Here is a 20,271-nt window from a genome sequence, read left to right on the forward strand (position 1 = left end):
GTGAAATACATATTACTTCTCTCATCTTCTGGCTGTCAAAGGGGGCTCTGTGGGCTACACCTGTTGCACTTTATATGTATCTGTTGCTTCTCACTGTTGAAGCTAAGCTTCCTGAAAAAAGGAGAACTTCTACTTTTCTTCATAGTGCGGGGAGAGCAGCTGAACAGTAACATGCTTTGTGGAGGGCCATGATATGCATGTGTCCCTTTTCATACAGGGCTGGGGAACCTCAGGGCCTTCAGATGCTGTTGAGACTGCAACTCCCATCATCCCTGACCATTGGCCATGCTGGCTGGGAGACGAGTCCAATGACATCTCGAGGGTCACAGATTCCTCACCTCTGCTTTAATAAGATATTCCATATCAAAGGGCAAAGTTCTCCTGGGGACTCACTGAATGATGCAGGTGCTGGTTTTAAATCCCATTACTTAAAGACAAATTGTATAAAAAATTTGCTGGTTTTTTGATCTTACTGCAAATATCTGTGTGTGCGAAAAGGGTCAAAACAAAAACCTGTTCCGGTAAATTCTGCAAGGACGTATTTTTGCAGCTGTGGGAGATTTCAGATTGTTGCTATTTTTTTCCTACCCAAATAATTACAGTATATCTACTGTGTGTGGTTGCATCAAATTGAGACCTGATGATAATAGGGCCAGAACTTCTTGCACATGGAGGAGTTCTGTGCTGGTACCAGTCATGCAGCAGCAGTATTTTTACCCTTATGGTATCATCTGTAATACTTTTGAAATGAACTCTGTGCATGTTTTGACGGTTATTGCCCAAGAAAGCTGTTGATATCATTTGATTTCCTTGTGCAACTACTAGGTTGTAATGGTAATGGGGAAAAGATAAGAGTTGGATTCCGCCTTACTGCCACTCTACCAGCCACCACTTTTCATTACGGAAAGACTCAATGAAAACAGCCATATCAAAGCGCCTGCTACGATTTCTTGTCCTAAAATAGACGCATTTTTGAATTTCCTAAGAAAACCAGGAACACCTATCTTATTGTTGTGTTGATGGGCCGGCTTGAATCCAGACCTGTAGAGACTAGGTGTATGCATGCACACTTGAATCTAGGATCCCTAAGATCTGTTGCTGAGGCAAAGGGTTGGAGCTGAAGCCTAAAGTGCTGTAGGAAGAAGGTCACTGTTTTGTTAACCAGGCAGGAACTGATGGCCAGGCTTCTAGTGTTTATACTCACCTGGGCCAATGCAGGCTTTTCAAATTGTCTTCCAGTAGCAGGGCTTCATGTTAAAGACTCTCTACTTCCATCTGTGCCTGAAGAGAGCTCAGAAGCCTGAGCTTTCACAGATCTTGGTAGCTTGCTATGCTAGGTCTCATTCTCAGGTTCAAGCTGCCCCCCCCCCAACAAAGACATTCCACAGAGAGGATTTTGTTTTTGTTCCAGGGCTCATCTGCCAGTTCCTCAAACTTGGCAACTGCACACACCTGTTGCCCTTTTTATAGAATTTTGCACAGTCAGCTTAGTGACCCATCCTAGGATTTTCCCCCCCTTAATGTGTTTGGGAAGCATGAGGTTAATTGATTTTTATTTCGCTGTTTCCATTTGTAAGATTTGGGGTGAGTTAGGAACATATGTTCCTTCATCTTAATCTGTTTTCACGACCCTGTGGAATAGATTACCATTTACATTTGTTTTTTAAACAGATGGGGAATGGAGGCAGAAAGAGATTTGATAAGGGCTACTTGGCTGAATTAAAACACTGAATCCACATCTAGCACTTTATCCATTGTCATGTTTGCTTTTTGGTCTGCAGAAGTGTGCCATGGGAAGGGCTAGGGGGAAACAAATGGATTTGGCTTGAAATTGGAGGAGATGCTGAACAGTATTTTAGCGCTTATTCTTCAATGGCTAGATCAGGGGTGGGGGGACTGTGGCCCTGCATCAGTCCCAGCCAGCATGGGCAGTGGTTGGGTAGGATGGGAGCTGTAGTCCAACAGTGTCTGGAGGGCCACAGGTTCCCCATCCCTAGACTGTATAGGTACTAAAAACCAACTTGTGGCTTCTTGTCTTTCCCCCCTATATGGGGAGAGGGGAAAGTGGGGAATTCCAGCTTTGTGTTGGAGATGTCCTCTACCCAGAGTTGCAGTTCTTAGATTTCTGTAGTGATGGGGAGGCTAGTTGAAGTATGGACTGTAGGCATGTTGATTTTTATATTTATTTATAAAATGTAGCAGCCCACTCTTTAGTTCCATTACACCTCTGGGAATGGTTCACAGTTTATAAAATGATAATAAAACAAATTTAAAAATTACATTGCAAAATGATACTACAAAGGAGGATTCAGTAGCCATTTACTAGTAAAAGCAGATGGAAATATTAAAAGGCCTCTGCTTGGAGCCAAAAGGATCGACTTGGCACCTGGAGTGCTTCTCTAGGAAAAACAGTTCCACAAATGGGGTGCCATCACTGGAGAGGCCCTTTCTCTCATTGCCACCCACCTCACCTCAGAAGGCAAGGCACCCAAAGAAGGGCCTCTGAAGGTCTCAGTACTTGGACACATTTGTGTGGGAGTAGGCAGTCCTGAAGATGACCTGGGTCCCAAGCTGTATAAAAATTAAGGGTTAAAGCCTTTGAATTCTGATGAGAAATTGATTGGTAGCCAGTAGCTGTCTAAGATGTTCTGTTACCGATTCCAGTCAACAGCGCAGCAGCCATTCTGGGCTAACTGAAATTTCTGAGCAGTCTTCAAAGGTAGCCATATATACAAAACATTGCAGTAATCTAATCTGGAGGTTACCATAGAACTGCCAGGAACTCTCTGCCCAGGAGTGGAGGGTCATGTTTGACATACCCACTATTGGAGTTCAGGTCCAGTACACAGGAGCAACATCTCTTACTGTGAAAGCCTTCAGTGTTTTATGGGGTGGTATGTGCGTACTTAAATAAAAACATTTGGTCAAGCTTTGATTCCAGATTTACTGCCCTAATCCGAATACCAGAGATTAGGATTTACTGGTTTTGTGGAAACCACCAAACTGGATTGCTAGACCACATTTTGTAGGAAAAACTTTTGGTAGGCAACAACAGTGTGATATAAAGCAAGGGAGGGCATACTTGAGGCTTGTCGGATCTACATGGTGTTTTACTAGAACTGTGAGAGTCACCAAATGGAGCCTGATGCAAAAGACATACACTTACATAAGGAACAGGATGCCGCTGAGCACAGGGATTTCTGAGTACTAGAACCAAACTGAGCTCACAGTCCTTCCATTCAAAGATCCATTCCTGATTGCCCCAAGCTTTTTTAATTAACTAATTTAGGGAGAGGTGTGTGTGTGTGTGTGCAGTCACATCCCTGCTGTTGTTGGAAAAAAATCTGGGAATTGGAAATACTTGATGATCTGCTGCAAGTCACCCAGAGATCTACGAGGAGATCTTGATCTACCTTTTGCCCACCCTTGACGTAAAGGAGTTAGTGGCTTTGGCAGAGTTGGTTTGAGAGATTGTTCTTTATAGGCCTGAAATGTGGGACTTGTTTTTTGTATTGTAAAGTTTTATTTTGCTCCGATCATAAATGCCGGTCTAGGCACCTTTTGTAACATTGGGCATTGATGTGGATGTTTCAGTGACCATCAGAAGCAACTGAGTTGTATTGGTGCAGCTTTATTTATTTATTTTATTTTAGTATTGGATTTATATCCTGCTTTTCCTCTAAGAACCTCAAGGTGGTGTACATGGTTCTCCCTCTCTCCATTTTATCCTCACAACAACCCTGTGAGGTAGATTAGGCTGAGGGGCAATGATTGACCCATGGTAATCTGGTGATCCAAGTGGGGATTTGAACCCTGGTCTCCCAGGTCACAGTCCTACACTTTAACTACTTTGCCACACATATGGAATCATATTGGCTGCTAAATTGTATCCCTCCCCCCCATTTATCTTCCAAGTTTTTTTTTTAAATCCAGTCTTATTGTGAGACTGTGTGAAAATACTTAATAGCTTGTGCTGTTAAAATATACATAAAAGATTTGTTAAAAGATCCATATGTTCAGCTATGCGTTAAGAATAAACATCCACCTAATGGATGCCGCCCTGAGTGCCCTATTATAGGGTAGAAGGGTGGGATAGAAATATTTTAAAATAAATACATAAATAAGGGCCACTTCACATGTTGTAAAAATTGCTTCCCTGTAGTTGGTCCACAACATGTGTAGTAGTCGAAATTAGAATATTTAAAACCAACTAGAGCTTCCAAGGTAACATAGAAGATTGTTGTAACTCTCTTATCAGTACCTTGACATTTCAGCTTGGAAGTATGTCCCATTGCGTTCAGTGGAGCTTCCTTCCACATGAATTTAAGGTTGCAGCTTGAGTTTATTTGCTGCTGTGTTGGCAAAAGTCATCATTGCCGAAACAAGCAATACACTTGTTACTAGGAAGTAGGGATGCAGTGTTGAGGCAAGTGGATTAATTTATTTAAAAGCTTTTGATTAGTCAGAAAGATGCCCCCAATTAATTAGTGAGCAGATTATTAAAATGGTTTAATTATTTTTAATACACAGGCTTACAAACACATAAGGAGGTAGGCATCATCTTTGGGAAGGAAGAATACCTCTTTGTCATCCAGAAAGGAATGCTCCTTCTAAGATGGCATGTGATGTGGTACATCTACATGTGTAGATCTCAAAATGATGGAAGAATTATTTTTTGTCAGAACAATTTTAGGTGTGTTTTATTGAAACTTTTATCTTTTGATAAACTAAGGTTTCTTTGGCAGTGTGATTGGCTTGCTAGAAAGAATTGTAGGCTATGGGTCAAAATAGACCCAGAGGTTGGATCCACAGGTTTTGTGTGCATGTTAAAGTAGCTGTAGTATTGCAATTTGCAGTCTCAAAAGAGGGCAGGTCCAGCTTGCACAGGGGGAAAACCTGGCATTTGGGAAGTGTGCTTCTCTCTTCTCTTCTCCATTGCACCACAAGGAGAAAGCTGCAGGTTTGTGGCTGGATTCCTTTGAGGGGCGGCCTCTGTAACAGCTCCTTCCTTGCTTTCCTGTGCTTTGGGGAAATTTTCATCCGTATCATTCCAACATGGGTAATTGTTAAGCTTTCTCCTTTGAAAAATGTCAGGGTCTGCTTTCTTGAATGGAAGGTCTGAACCTGGATTTCAGGAACTGAGGCGTAAGGAATTTTGAACAGCACCATCCCATAGAAGCAACAACAGCTCCCTTACACCAGATCAGACCATGTTCCCATCTAGCCCAGTAGTGTCTACTGTGACTGGCAGCTGCTCTCCAAGGTCTTGGGCAGATGATAGTTCACACTGCCTGCTCTCATATCTTTTCAACTGGAGTTGCTCAGGGATTGACTCTAGAGCCTTCTGTGTGCGAAGCCTGTGCTCTGCCACTGAGTTATGGTCCCTCCTCTGTTTGTCAGCAAAATACCCTTTTATGAATTGGGTTGCTGCATTCTGCACTAACCATGGCCACCACTGGAAGTTAGTCTGCGCACACAGTCTTTAGTGGTTCCTAAAGATGCTTTGATTCGGGTGACTAGCGTAAAGTATTTTGTTGTGGAGTGATCTCTCCTTGCGTCCTTGCTGTGTAGCTTTCTGTAGCCTTTGGGGTATGCTCTGCTGATCTCTAGACATGTTAGTGCAACATAGTGATTCCGATAGATAGAGCTCAAGTCGCTTTGAATCTTATAGACTAAACTCAGTCTCTTATATTCTGCCCCCAACACCATAGTAAGGATGAGGAACCTGTGGCCCTCCAGGTGTTGCTGGACTCCAATTCCCATGAGCCCCAGCCAGTGTGGCCAATGGTCAGAGACTATGCCAGTTGTAGTTCAACAACAGCTGGAGGGCCGCAGGTTCCCTATTTCTGGACTATTGCAAATCTTGAGGTACTGATTTTTAAGAAAGGAATCAAAGGTATACTTGGTGCATAGTACACTGAGGCTGCAGCTCTGTGGCCGCATTACTGGGAGCAAGCTCCATGGGACTTACTTGCAAATAAATTTGTATGGGACTGTGCTGTGAATAGGCTAATCTTTTTAATATTTCTGGGTTTTTTTCGTAACAAAATTACCAATATTAAAAATCTGCAAACAAACATAATTCAGTTTACAGTTGTGCCATAGATGTGAGTAGCCTCATTTAGAGAGGGAGAGAGAGAAACTGAAGTGGATAAGAGACTTTTTGATATTATATGTGACCTTTAATTCAGGGACAGAATGCAGCTGTTTCTTCCTCAGCTCCATCTTACTATGTTTTTGAAGAACTTGCAATCCCAAAGAGAATTGGGGTTTCCTTCATCCAACAGAAGGGATAGACATTGTTAGGTTTATTGAGGAGCCTTGGGGCAGACGTGAGCAACAGTCTTTTGTTGTACAGGCAAAGTGATGGGATGATTTAAGTGAAATTTAGGCAGTGAGATCTCAGTTTACTACTCTGCCACCACACACCAAAAAGAATTTGGATGATTCAGTGACAGTGGTAATCTTCAGTTGTTTCAGACCTGGCACCCACCTTTAACCCCTACCTGCAACATACATGGAACCTCCAAATGTTTTACCATATGTGCCAATGTTTGTTTTGTATGTCCATCTTTGGTCCTCCTTCCCCCCCCTCTTGAATTTCAAAAATAAAAAAGCGCCATTGGCGTGACCACTTCAGTTGGAGCGTCACCCAGTTTGTGGGTCATAACCACCAGGTGAAGACTTGTGTCCTGTACACAGGATACCATTTGGTTTATAAAATAATGCAGTGTTTCCTAACTTGGTTCTTTCCAGATTTTTTGGACTTTGTGTGTGTGAGAGAGAGAGACAGAGACAGAGACTGAGTGGTGGCATTGGGTGGTTCTGTGCACATGTCAGCTTTGTTGCTGTCCATACTAGGACATAGAGGTTGGTGTGGTGCAAGCATGCCGGCCAACTTGCCCCTCCTGGTAAGCAGGGTAGTGCCGCTAACAGGAGGCCAGGTGCATGATGGTGTCTCTCCTTGTTGGCTGCTTCTGTTTGGACTCCAACTTTTGTGCGCCTCAGCCAGTATGGCCAATGGTAGAGATGTGAAAGCTCAGGGGGAAAACCTGGAAAAAATTGGGAAAACTACCCCCCCCCCATTTTTCACCGAATTGTTCTGGGTTTTTTCCTGAAAAATTGAAAAAAAAAGAAGAAAAAAGCCCAGGGAAATAAAGCTTTATCCCAAATGTTTCTGTTTTTCCCCCTGGGCTTTCGCATCTCTAGCCAGTGGTCAGGGATGCTAGGGGGTTGTAGTGCAAAACGAGGGGGGGGGCTGGGCAGGTTGTGGAAAGCTGGAATAAATTGCCTGAACAGCCACCTGCTGGGTTCGTGCTTGGAAGTCTCTTAATGCAAGCTAGAATGTTTTGCATGCCATGTTTTGTTGGAAAAGTGACTTTTATGCACCCCTCTAACCACTCTGCACGTACAGACTGGTTAAATCATATCACAAGTGAACTACTCTGCACATTTATTTATTTATTTATTGCATTTGTATACCGCCCCATAGCAGAAGCTCTCTGGGCAGTTTACAACAATTAAAAACATTAAAAACAAATATATAAATTTTAAAACACATTTTTTAAAAAGCAATTTAAAAATGCATGTGATACCGTTAAACGCATTCCCCAAGTTCTTAGCTTTCCCACTGCTTCCTAAGAATGTGAATTCACAAGGTGAGATCCAGAAACTTGTTTTGGCAGTGAAAGCAACAAATCGTGTTGGTGGAGGACAGCGTTGGGGCTTGGGGGAGCTGTCCCAGTAAAGGGTTAAAAGACTTTCCTTCAAGGAAGAGAACTCCCATTTGCAGGAGCCGAAGGTTCCGCAGATGCTATGGCGACGGTGCAATTCAAGCCACCCCTGTGTAACCAGGGAGCAGACATATTGCTCTGAAGGGAGGCCACAAAGTAAGGAACATCTTAATTGGGGCAGCAAGTGGGAAGTGGTGCAGTTTGGGCAGGAGAAAGAAGAGAGGCAGTCTTCCCCCCTTCTGCACTGCACTCGCAAAAAATGGGCTGGCCTAGCTGGAAGGAATGGCAAGGTGGAGTCTCCCCTGTTCCAAGGCTGTGCCCAGAACCTGGATTCAGAAGTAACAATCTGAAGAAAGCATCCCCCGTCCTCCAATATGACTTTAAGCAGTGGCTCCTAATATATATTCCCAATGAACAATATCTCTTGGTGACTTGCCTTACTCTGTGATAGGCCACACCCAAAGCAGATGATCAGGTGGCACAGCTGGGGACAGCACCCAGAGTCCCAGTCTTGTTCTTTTCTCTAATCACCTCTGCTTACCTTGCGACCCTAAAACTCCACTCTTGGATTTATTGCATGCCATTCTGTAGTGGTGGGTGGTTCTGGTGGTGGTCCCTTGCTCTCCTTAGAGCCTGGAGCTTTATGGCTATCCCTGCCCTCTGCCACCCCCATCGCTTTTGAGCATGGTAGATTATAGGGATGCCTCTTCTTGGATGAGCCTCTGCTGCTCTGTTTGCTGTTGCCACTGCTGCTTTCCGCCCTTCTGAAGGTTTTAATTGAGGTCAGTCTGTTTAAATGCCAAAGAACCTCATGCTACTTTATCTGCGAGGAGAGTCCTGTCCCAGATAATGCTGTGACAACTTCCCGTTCCCTTAATAAGCCAGCCCTCCCACTAGGAATCATTGTTTTTAAAGACAGGGAAAGTGTGTGTGTTTGGGCATTCATTCAATTGGGTTATATCACTGAACTAGAGCTCCTTGTTATCTCTAACATGGGGGCAGAGTAGGAGTGGCTAACCCAGCCTTTCCCAACTAGTGGGCCACCAGGTGTTGCTGGACCACAACTCCCATCAGCCTCAGCCAGCATTGCTAATGGTCAGGAAAGATGGGAATTGTGGTCCAACAACATCTGGTGGCCCACTAGTTGGGAAAGACTGGGCTAACCTGTGCCCCTCCAGATGTTGCTGGACTACAACTCCCATCAACCTTGTCCACTGGTCATGCTAACTGTGGCTGATGGAAACTGGAGTCCAATAACATCTCGGAGTGCCAGAGGCTTCCCCAAAGTGGTCTGCTTTTTGTAGATGGGTTTGGTTTTGTGAAAGCTGGAGCCAGTCCAGATGCCTCAATCTTGCTATATTGCCGTTTTGGATTTAGAGGCTACATTAGAAGTGGTGATGGGAGAAGAGCTTAAAAGGGTTAGGGCAGGGGTGGAGAACAGGTGGTCCTCCAGGTGTCAGACTACAACTCCCATTATCCTTCACCATTGGCCATGCTGGCTGATGGGTCCTGGAGTCCTACAACATCTGGAGGGCCACAGGGTAGGCTATGGAACGAGGAAGATGTTCAGGAAGGATCCATGACCTGGAGGTGTGGTTCTTGTTTTTAGAGGTGTGGTTACGGATTTAGATTATGGATAAACTCAGTAAACTGTTATGCTATTGGGTGAATATATGTGACACCTTGTATAAGAAATACTGGGTTTTAACGGTTGCCAAAAACAAACAAACAGAGGACCATCAAGAAAAGTCTTGTAAATGTAATGGTGGTGAAACTAAAAAAGGGTTTTGCCAAGGAATCTTGCGGGATCTTTATCACAGGAGGGCTTAAGCTGCATGTTATTGAAATAATTTAGGGGGCATTTTTGTATGAAGTAGCGGAAGGATCTGTGAAGGCCAACTCCAACCAGAGATACATAAGTATGTCCATCATTGGCAATGATGATGAATAGTGTCCCAGTTTGCATACATAAATGCATATGCGCGTGCACACACACACACACACATATACACATCCTTCCTGCAGCAAAGTTTGACATGGTTCTTGCTGTTGATGGAGGTTGGACTTGGTAAACCAAGAGGTGCTGTCTGTTATTTTGTCTACCTGAAGGTACTTGGAACAGAAAAATCTGAAGCAATGGAGTGTTTCTGTGTCACTGTCTCATTGTATGATCCGATTCCCCCTGCCCTTTAAGTGTTCCATGTGGCTTTTCATGTTGTCAGCATTTGCTCAGGCTGTCCTTTGTTTTTGCTTTCCGGTGTTTCAGTGGGGTCAGAACTCTGCTTTGTTTTTGTTTTCAAAAAAGAAAAAAGTTTGCAGTTGCTTTTAATACTTTTACCCTGAACGCTTCAACTTGCAGGTTTGGGAAACTGTATCTGATTTTGTTTTGGATTTATTTCATGCCATTGTAGTGAAATCTTCAAGTAGGTCACAACTGTAAAAGAAATAAAAATCGTTGCCCCCTTAAAGTCTCATAACATTTAAAAGCCACTTGAAAAGGCAGACACCTAGGCATGTATTCAAATTACTTGGGGTTTTGCATCTTTTGGGTGTGGCTGTGTACCATTAAGCAATGGCTTTTTTGCACAAGGGGCTTGTGATACCTGGTTTTATGGAAACAGTCTTTGAATTAAATGTTATGGGAGAGAGCACATGCTTTTTCATATGGCCAGGCTTTCACGGCCAGCCCCTTAAAAAAAAAAAAGTTTTGTTTTTGTTTGGTTTTATAATACATGTACAAAAGAATGGAGAAAAAAGAAACTAAGATTGAAATTACAAAATGACAAAAATTAAACTTGACAGAAAAGAGATCAAATATGCTGTGCACCATATAGCCTGGTGTTTTTGTTAGGTTAATGCTTAGTACAAAACTTTGCAATTTAATTTTAGAGGCCATTTACAGAGGCTTCAAAGAGTCCATGTGTACTAAGAAATGGAAACCATTTCTCTATGTCAGGGTGTTTAGAGTCTGACATCATTTTCAATTAAGTGGAGATCTTAACCATTGTTAGGATGTCCCAAATCTTATTATACCATCCCTGGATGGGTATGAGGGGAGTGTGTTCTTGTTTTTCCAGTATATTTGAAATCTGGCCTCTGTTGTAACTAAATTAATCAAATATCTTCAGACTGAGGGGAAATATTTTTTAACTGAGGTGCTTTATGATGATGATGATGAACTGCCTTCAAGTCGATTCCGACTTACGGTGTAGGGTTTTCATGGTAAGCGGTATTCAGAGTTGGTTTACCATTGCTTTCCTCTGATGCTGAGAGGCAGTGATATGCCCAAGGTCACCCAGTGAGCTTCATGGCTATGTGGGGATTCAAACCCTGGTCTCCCAGGTCATAGTCCAACACTCTAACCACTACACCATCCTTCAATTTTCTATAGATGATCCAGTATTCATACCCACTACCTTTTGTATTTTATAGCAAGTCTTCCCAGCTATGGAAAAAACAGCCCTCTCAACTTTCCCAGCACATTTTAGAGTATTGTGCGGATTCCCCGCAGCTCTGACCCTAGTGCCTTTTGGTTGGGAGCAGTCATTAACCTGATCCCATTTGCTGGAAAAATTAGAGAGTTTTTGGAAACAAGAATTTTGGGGAGTAGAGAGAGAACAGACTTACCTATTTCACATTATCTGATCTGAGCTCATTTGGGGGGGCATTTATCACATACCTGCAAGTTTACTGCTGCGGATTTGGATTCTGGAAAAATTCACTTTTCATTTTATTTGAAGTATGGTCCCAGTTCTCTTTGTTGGTTAGAAAAGCTTGCCAGTATGTAGGCAGCAGTTGTTAAGGTGCTGTTGATCAGGCCTTCAGTGTCTCCGTCCTCTGTCTTGAGGCTTTCCCACCACTACTGTTCTCTGCCATGCAGCCTGGACTGCCCACCCCCTACCCTTCATGCCCTTCCCTTTCTTGTATCCACACCCACCAGTGCTTGCCCCTAGAGGCATTGATTCTGGAAGAAGAGTAGATTACCCAAAACAACTTGAATGCAAATGCAGTTTCTAGGACTGAGTGCAGAACTTGGTGCGTGTGTGTGTTTAACATGTGAGGGTTTTTTGGGGGCCTTGGGCTTGACTGCAGCATGGCACATGTGGCACAATTTAAAATCTAATGAGTTACTAAGAACAAAATACACATGTTCCAAATGGAGCTCAGAGGGGAAAGTGTCATGAGCTGTTTCTTTCTTCTCTAGGTCTCTTGGAGACAGGATGGATGATCAGAAACCACCTGGTGAGGACAAAGATTCTGACACACCAGGTAGGTGCTTCCAATTTGGCTGCTGCTGTTGATCTGCAGTTCTAGGCAGCTCCCTACAGGATAGTGGATTGTGCTGTTTACAAAATGTGTAGGCTGCTGGCCAGTCATCCTCTGTCACCATTATCCTGTGTTATCCTGCACTCCATGTATCTTTGGGAAGGATGCGATTGCATATTTCTTCTCCCGGGTATGCAGGAGGAGATTCGCCTTGCAGCATAACTAACTAGGTAGGATCGGGTATTCTGGATGCAGGTGGTTGTGGAGCACATTTGTGGCTCTCCAGATGTTGAATTCCTGACTCCCATCATCCCTGGCCATTGACCATGCTGACTAGGGCTGATGGGAGGTGGAGCTCAGCAACACCTGGAAGGCCACAGTTTCCTAAACTCTCTTGTAGAGAATAAGCAGCCTCAGCTTTAGACTTCGACACTGAAAAGGGACAGAGATGGAAAGTGTCATGTATATATCAAGCCCTGGTAGGACTAACACTGGTGTGGTTAGGAGTTGTTCGTGATCATCTGGCATGTTGATGGGGCCAGCCATGCTACTGAAATTAATTTTGTTTTATCCCCAATCTGGCATTGACTTGTGGCTACATAACATACTTTAATGAATGAAAAACATAATGCTGGAGAGGCTTTGACGTTCCAGGTCTCTGGAAAGAATGCTGAGTAGCTTTTGGACTCTCAACCTTGTTTCTCATGGGTAAAAACAGGTTTCAGCTATTCCTGCATTAGGGTTTTTGAAGGGAGGAATTGGCTGCAGGCGTTCCCATGATGTAGAACAGGAACACAAGAAGTAGCCCCTTCAGACTGGCCACGTTTTGATTGCTTCTACTTGGCATTTGCATGTAAAGCATTTGGCCTAGTTTCTGACATACAAAATGGCTCTGTCACCAAAAGCATAAGAGAGTGTTGGGCTTTAAGGCCTTGAAATTAAGACTTGTGTCTTTCCCTTCTGAAAGGACACTGGACGACTGTGGGTTAGAACTGGGAAGGAATGCAAAGAGCAACACTTGCTGTTTATTCTGCCTCTACAACTAAAGGGGAACAGCTTTGGTTACTTGCCTGTGGCTCACTCCAGAGCTGAGCCTGCTTTCGGTACTCTTTTTATATGGTGCTGCTCTTCTCCCCCCCCCCCTTTTACTTTTTTCGGTAGTTTTTTTTAACATTGTTTTTTGCCTCCACAAAGGGTTCCTATTCTGTGGTCATGAGAGAGGTACAGCCTCCTGGAATTAAATGCATCAGTGTGGTTGCGGGGTAGCTTTTCCTCTCCTCTGCAGGAGAGGGGGAAGCCACAGGCTAGAAAGAAAGTGGAGCTGCCATTGGATGCAGGAGTGTCTAATGTGTAGTTCAGCTGGCTCTGTGCCTTAACATCATTCCAATGTGCATTATCCTGCCTCTGTTTCCCTTCTTTGGTTCCACAGATAGGAGGCAGGGAAGCACACATCGTAACCATATCAGGACACATCAGAAGATTTATTTGTTATTTATTTATTGCATTTATATCCCACTTTTTCTCCAAGGTGACTTACATGGCTCTTCCCCTCCTCGTTTAATCCCCACAACAACTTTGTGAGATAGGTTAGGCTGAGAGACAGAGAATGTCCCAAAGTCACTCAGTGAGCTTCATGGCCAATTGGGGATTCGAACCCTGTTCTCCCAGGTCCTAGTCCAACACTCTAACCACTACATCACACTGGAGTAGATGTTATGGGTAGGGGAACTCAACACATGGCTGTCTTTTGTTTTGGCTGGTGACAGACCTATGTTTTTATTTATTTAACAATTTGTATATCCCTAAATCGTATAAACCTCTAAGCGGTTTACATAAAATCAAATATACATCAAAATTATTGATAAAACTCAGAGTTAAGAACAGCTACCTTTTAAAAAATGTGAATAAAACCAGCAGTTAAAAATACACATTATAAAACAAAATTACGTATTAAAAATACTTGTCAGCTTTACATATCTGGATAGGCTTGCTTAAACAATTTTTTAAGCAAGTACTGGAAAGAGTACAAAAAAGGTGCCTGCCTAATATCAGTTGGCAGGGAGTTCCAGAGAGCAAGTAATGCCACGTTAAAAGATCGATTCCTTACAAGTATGGAGCAAACATTATATGGCACTTTTACGAAAGTCAGTTCTGCAGTTTGAAGCAGTCTGGTGTGCACTTGGGGGTAAGGTGGCCCCACAAGTAAACTGGTCCCAAGTTGTTATGGGCTTTATAAACCAATAGCAACACCTTGAATTTGACCATGTAACCAATAGGCACTCAGTGCAGATCTCTAAGCAGAGGTGTAATATGCTGACAGGATCTCAATTCTGTCGAGACTCATGCTTCATAATGTGTAGATTCTCTCTCCTCAAAGTAAATTCCTTAGATGAGGCAGGGAACATTATGCAAACTATGAGCCTTAAGCCCGGTTGCAATGCCCAGGTCCTGACAAATACCTTCTTGTAGCAGGAGATGGAATTGTATCCTCAGAGGAGCAGGGCAGCGTTGAAGCTGATCCCCTGAAGCCACCTGAAGAAGGCCCTGTGAAAGAGGCATTGGAAGAAGTGGAAGCTAAAGCAGAACCACCTCCAACTTGCAGGTGGGAGACCTGTGGGCTCAATTCAGACGTTTGGAGAGGGGGGGAGGGAATGTATGCTGTGAATGGAGGACTATGGTGGGAAGAGGTTCATTTGCTATAGTTGTAAGCATGAGAAATAATCCTGCGTAAAGAAGTGCTAGGTGAGCAGAAGCTCCTGTCCTCTGGTTCTGTTGGGTGGTAGTGCGGTGGGCTAACAGGAAAAGCCCTCTTTCAATGGTGTTTTTTCCCTTCAGTTTCTGAGTTCTTCCTCTTCCCCTCTCTTAGCTTGCAATGATTAAATAGTCCTGCTCCTTATTCCACTGCTCCCCACCCTCTTTTAGTTTGCCTGTCCTTAAAACAGGTTATGCTGTGGCTAGCGCCCTCTGGTTACCCTGGATCCAATCTGACAGGCTCCTTCCTTTCTGGATTGCAGTCGGTATGCATCCCAGATGCCACCTTCCATGAACGGGCTGTCCCAGTGCAAGGGTTGTGGTTGTTGTACGTGTCCATGTTACCCTGGCTGGATTATGCCCACTGCCTTGTTCTGAGTGCTGAAAACAGCACTTCTTATATGTCTGGTGGGCCTTTAAAGTAGATCAGAATCATTGCCCTCTTTATTACAGATGGGGATGGGCAGGTTTGAGAGTAAAGAATCTGGCTTTCCTTAACAAAAGGGATGATGATGAATAGTTCTGTAGTATTCAGAAGCTTGCTCACAACGTTGTGACATTCTGTGACATTCTGGTTGACTATAAGAAAGGTATTTACTATGGCTTTTAATTTTTTTTAAAAATGGATTAACATGGATACATTTTTTCTAAAGTCATCCAGTGCATTCATGGCTCTTAGCTAATTTTGTTAGCCTTCTTACTCTGTATCTGCGAGGTTGGTTGGCTTTAGGCAATTTATGCAAGCAACCTAGTAGTTAACTTAGTGATGGCGCAAAGCTTTCAACCAGGAGAGTGGGGGCATTAAGCCCATGCCCAACTTTCCTTAATCATATAGTGCCAGGTGTAGCTTGAGAGTACAGGACGGTTACACAAATGGGATTGAAGGAAAGGTGCTGTAGGGATTTGAGGAATTCCCCCCCCCCGACTTCTAGATCAGAATGCCCCTGCTGGGATATTTTGGTGGGAACATTCTCGTGGATTGGGGGAGATTTCTCTTGCAGTTATGAGTTCTTTTTTGCCTCTTCTCTCTCCCCCCCCCAGCTCCCCACCCAAACGCTGTGCATTCTGTAACTGCAGCAAGTGGAGCTTGCATGGGCAACGAGAGCTGTTGCGTTTTGATCCTGCACCCGGCTGGGCAGAAGATCTTTCTGACCCACCGGCTAGGAGACAGCCTGGCACACTAGAGGCTGGAAGTGACGACCTGACCCTGATTGGCTTTGCAGATGGTGTGTCAGCGCGAGAGGTGTTTGAGGCAACAGGTGAGAGCAAGAAGCATGGAAAATCCTCTCTGCTGAGGAGAGCCTAGATTGGTTCATGGTGGTGCTTCATTCCTGACCCCCAGCCTCAAAGGGCTCCTCTGTCTGCCGTCTGCCTTTTCCAGCTTCCCTTTGCGGCGTAAGGTGGAGGCTAAAAATCTTCAAAGCTGCCTGGCTTCTTATTTAGCTAGATATCCCACTTCTTATCATGAGGGCTCCTCTTAGAATAAATTTGGGAGAGGAAGGGATGTCAAACTTCAGGTTTTCAGGATCTACTTTGTTTTTATATCTGTACTGCAGTCCCAAGACATCCTCCTCCACCCCCAACTAGACCCAGGTATGCCATAGTGGCCTGAGAGCATGTATTTAGAATTAAGGAACAGAGTAACTCCTGGAGCTGAGCTCACATGCTCAAGGGTTCTTTTCAGTCCCAGAACTCGTCCTTCCACACAAAAATCCGCTCCTGGTTTCTGCATTTCAGCAGCCTACTTTGGGGACGGGGGTGGGGAGCCTTTTTGTCACTGCTGTTCAGCCATTAGGAGTCCAAAACCCTTGCTGATCTGCTGCGACATCATCCAGAGTCAAGAACATAGGAAGCTGCCATATACGGGGGGTCAGACCAGACCAGGAGTCGGTCCATCAGTATTCTCTGCACTGACTGGTAGTGCTTTCCAGGATTTCAGGCAGGGGACATTCTCAGCCCTTCCTGGAGATGTCAGGGATTAGACCTGGGACCTTCTGCATGCAGAGCTCGTGCTCTGCTATTGAGCTGCAGCCCTTCACTGACAGATCCTGGAATTATGATACTACTTCTGCAGTATACCACAGTGACACCTCCCTGATTCCCTAGACTTGGAGCTAGCTCAAGCCATATGTCTCCCTCCTGAGCTGTGCCCTAGCTAAGGTTTCCTTTGTTTCCCTCTTTACAATTTCCCTCTTGCTTTTTTTATATAGGGCACTTCTGGGCTCATCACTGGTGCGTGGTGTGGTCAGCCGGCGTCTTGCGTGCAGAAGGGTCATGGTTGAGTCTTGTGAACAAAGCCGTCATCTCAGGGATTGCACAGGTCTGTCAGGGTCAGCTGTGCTAGGAGCGGGAGGTGTGCTCCTTTCTAGCTATTGTTGGGAGGAAATATATGGGGTGAGCTAGGACAGTCCCCCACAGACTGACATCCTAGGACAGCTCTGGTACTGCTTGCATTGTGGAGCACGTGACACAGCCTTGAATCTTGAGAAACACAATCTTCTGTTTTGAAATGCATTTTTTCACCCTCCAGTTACGTCTTGATGCAGTCCTTAAGTATGTTGGGAATAAGAAATTTGGCTTAGTTCCTGAAACACCCAAGGGATTTTCCCTCCTTTTGTCTGTGAAAGGAACCAGGATAAATTCCTTATTCCTTAACACCTGTTGTGCCAAGTTGCAGTTGCAGGATTACACCCTCATCATTACGAAGATCAAACTGCAATAGCCATGTTAGCCAAACAGGATGAGACTTGAGAGTGAATACTAGGATCCAGTGGTCAAAGCAAGGAGCTGCCAGGTCCTCTCATTGACACTTCCCAACCCTTCCTGCAAGCATATATTCATGTTGGGACCAAGGCATTCTTCACCGGCTCCTCACCCCTTTCCACCCTCTGACAAGTTGAGCACAAACATGCCAATTCTTCCTCCTCTCCTCTCCCAAAAAGCACATCCTGAAACCTTGCTGTGTTGTAATGCATTCACATTAGGTAATGAATCCATGTTCCTCCCAATCTGTGGCATTCATTCCATTAACAGAATATTGGATTTTTTAATTTTGTTTTTAAGTATCATGCTGCAAAGCCCTTGCCAACAGGGTATTAGATTTCCTTTGCAGTGACTAAGGACTTGAAACAGAGCCCTGGGAACAATAAAGAGTCCAGGAATGTTTTTCTGGAAAATTAGGCTGTGTGTTTACACCAGGGGCAGAGAGAGTTTAGGCTTGCGGGCTCCGCATTGTTTTTTTATTAGAACCCCGAGGTCCACCAACCAGAGCCTGGTGCAAAAGACAAGCACTTAAAATTAGAGAATTCTGAGCCCAGGAATTGGCTTTGAGTAGCAGAACTAAATGAAGCTCGCAGTCCTCCTGGATAGTGCCAGTGTTCATAATTTCATCAGTATAATTTAGTGCGGGTAGTATTTTGTTCTCATCATTAAATGATTGGGAGTTACAAATTCTTGCTGATCTACTTCAAATCACCCAGAGATCTGCTATTAGATCCCAGTCTACCTTTTGCCCACCTCTGGTCTTCACTGTACTTGGGCCTGCTTTGGAACATAAGAACATAAGAAGAGCCTGCTGGATCAGGCAAGTGGCCCATCTAGTCCAGCATCCTGTTCTCACAGTGGCCAACCAGGTGCCTGGGGGAAGCCCGCAAGCAGGACCCGAGTGCAAGGACACTCTCCCCTCTTGAGGCTTCCGGCAACTGGTTTTCAGAAGCATGCTGCCTCTGACTAGGGTGGCAGAGCACAGCCATCACGGCTAGTAGCCATTGATAGCCCTGTCCTCCATGAATTGGTCTAATCTTCTTTTAAAGCCATCCAAGCTGGTGGCCATTACTGCATCTTGTGGGAGCAAATTCCATAGTTTAACTATGCACTGAGTAAAGAAGTACTTCCTTTTGTCTGTCCTGAATCTTCCAACATTCAGCTTCTTTCAATGTCCATGAGTTCTAGTATTATGAGAGAGGGAGAAGAATTTTTCTCTATCCACTTTCTCAATGCCATGCATAATTTTATACACTAACATGCTGGAGATCTGACCCTGGGACAAGTGGTTACTGTTTAAATGAGCTGCTTTGACATGCAGCAGCTTGGTGCTGATGTGAATTCCGGGTTTGGAAGCTCTGCTGTGTCATGCAGGTGAAGACTGGTTGGGGACACAGCCCTGCCTAGATCCTAGAGGCAATTGCCTGAGTGGATTAAGCAGTCTCTCATCCTTAAATATGGCTGTGCCTCAGGCCTAGACGGTGCCTATCTTCAGTGGCACCTGTACCTCAGAACTAGGGCTGCATTCACACTGTACATTTATTCCACTATTACTCCACTTTAAACAGTCATGGCTTTCCCCAAAGAATCCTGGGAAGTGTCATTTGTGAAGGGTGCTGAGAGTTGTTAGGAGACCCCTATTCCCCTCACAGACCTGCAGTTCCCAGACTCCCCTGGGAAGAGGGATTGATCATTAAACCACTTAAGGAATTGTAGCTCTGTGAGGGGAACAGAGGCTTCCTAACACCCTTCACAAACTACACTTCCCAGGATTCTTTGGGGGAAGCCATGACTGTTTAAAGTGGAATAATAGTGGAATAAATGTATAGTGTGAATGTGGCTTAGTTATTCTACATTTCTGGCCCATTGAGGATGGCCATTCTCTGCAGGAAGGGCAGTTTTCCCTTCTTTTTTTAACCTTGCTGTTCCTTGCTTCTTTTAGAAATGTGAACACTGTAAGAGGCGGGGTGCTACCATTCCGTGCCATGCGGAGGGGTGCCAGCGCCATTATCACTTTCCCTGTGCAGCAGCTAGTGGCTGCTTCCAGTCCATGAAGAGCCTGAAGCTCCTGTGTCCTGAGCATCTGGACCAGGCTGTACAGATGGGTAAGTGTTGGCAGTAGGCCGAGGATAGCTGGGTGGTGCAAGGATTTGATTATAGCTGGCTGGAATTGGAATGGGGTCTGTTCTACCCCAGTAAGTCTGTTGGCAGTGTGGAACTAAGTGGAAGTGATCTTGTAATGGGTACAGCTGCAAGGGTCTGAGAATTGGGAATCTGATCTTTTATTTCTGCATCTGAGTGGTAAGGAAAAGGGAGGCCCCAAGGATGGATATATATATCCATCACCGGGAAACTGGATATATCTATCACCAGGAAACCCCTCTCTGTTGGAGTAGGACTAGAGGGCCTGCATCTGATGTTGGGCCAGAGACAGATTAGGGATGCTTTTGGTGTACTGCCCACCCTGTTGCTCAACAGCCTCCCTCACCGTGGTGGAGGAACCCAGAATGGTGTTGAGTGACTTCCAACATCCATGCTGAGGCAGCCTCAGGTCCAGCTTGGGAGTTCATGGCCTCCATGGCAACTATGGGCCTGTCTCAAATGATCATCGGTTCATCACACAGAGTAGGGCATACCCTCAGTCTAGTCTTCGCTTCATATGGAGATGGTGGTGGTCTGGAAATTGGTGGGATGGCTATCACCCCATTGTCATGGTGAGACCACTTCCTAGTGAGGTTTGGTCTTTCAGTGGCAATTC

At 44.6% G+C, this 20,271-nt stretch overlaps 1 protein-coding gene across 11 annotated transcripts in view; it reads left to right on the plus strand.

The window, feature by feature from the left end:
- KMT2D (lysine methyltransferase 2D) overlaps positions 1 to 20,271 on the plus strand; it is a 123,713-nt gene that overhangs the window by 3,512 nt on the left and 99,930 nt on the right. For 9 of the 11 annotated variants that reach the window (XM_061615444.1, XM_061615438.1, XM_061615436.1 and 6 more), the window contains 5 exons: positions 11,938 to 12,002; positions 14,469 to 14,601; positions 15,792 to 16,009; positions 16,961 to 17,070; positions 19,456 to 19,618. In XM_061615444.1, the coding sequence (XP_061471428.1) occupies positions 11,954 to 12,002; positions 14,469 to 14,601; positions 15,792 to 16,009; positions 16,961 to 17,070; positions 19,456 to 19,618 (673 nt within the window). In that variant the 5' untranslated portion in view covers positions 11,938 to 11,953. The remainder of the gene's footprint in view (positions 1 to 11,937; positions 12,003 to 14,468; positions 14,602 to 15,791; positions 16,010 to 16,960; positions 17,071 to 19,455; positions 19,619 to 20,271) is intronic. The other 2 variants (XM_061615442.1, XM_061615443.1) reach the window with 1 other exon arrangement.

This window comes from Rhineura floridana, chromosome 3 (genome assembly GCF_030035675.1).
Source record: "Rhineura floridana isolate rRhiFlo1 chromosome 3, rRhiFlo1.hap2, whole genome shotgun sequence".
Taxonomy (NCBI): Eukaryota; Metazoa; Chordata; class Lepidosauria; order Squamata; family Rhineuridae; genus Rhineura; species Rhineura floridana.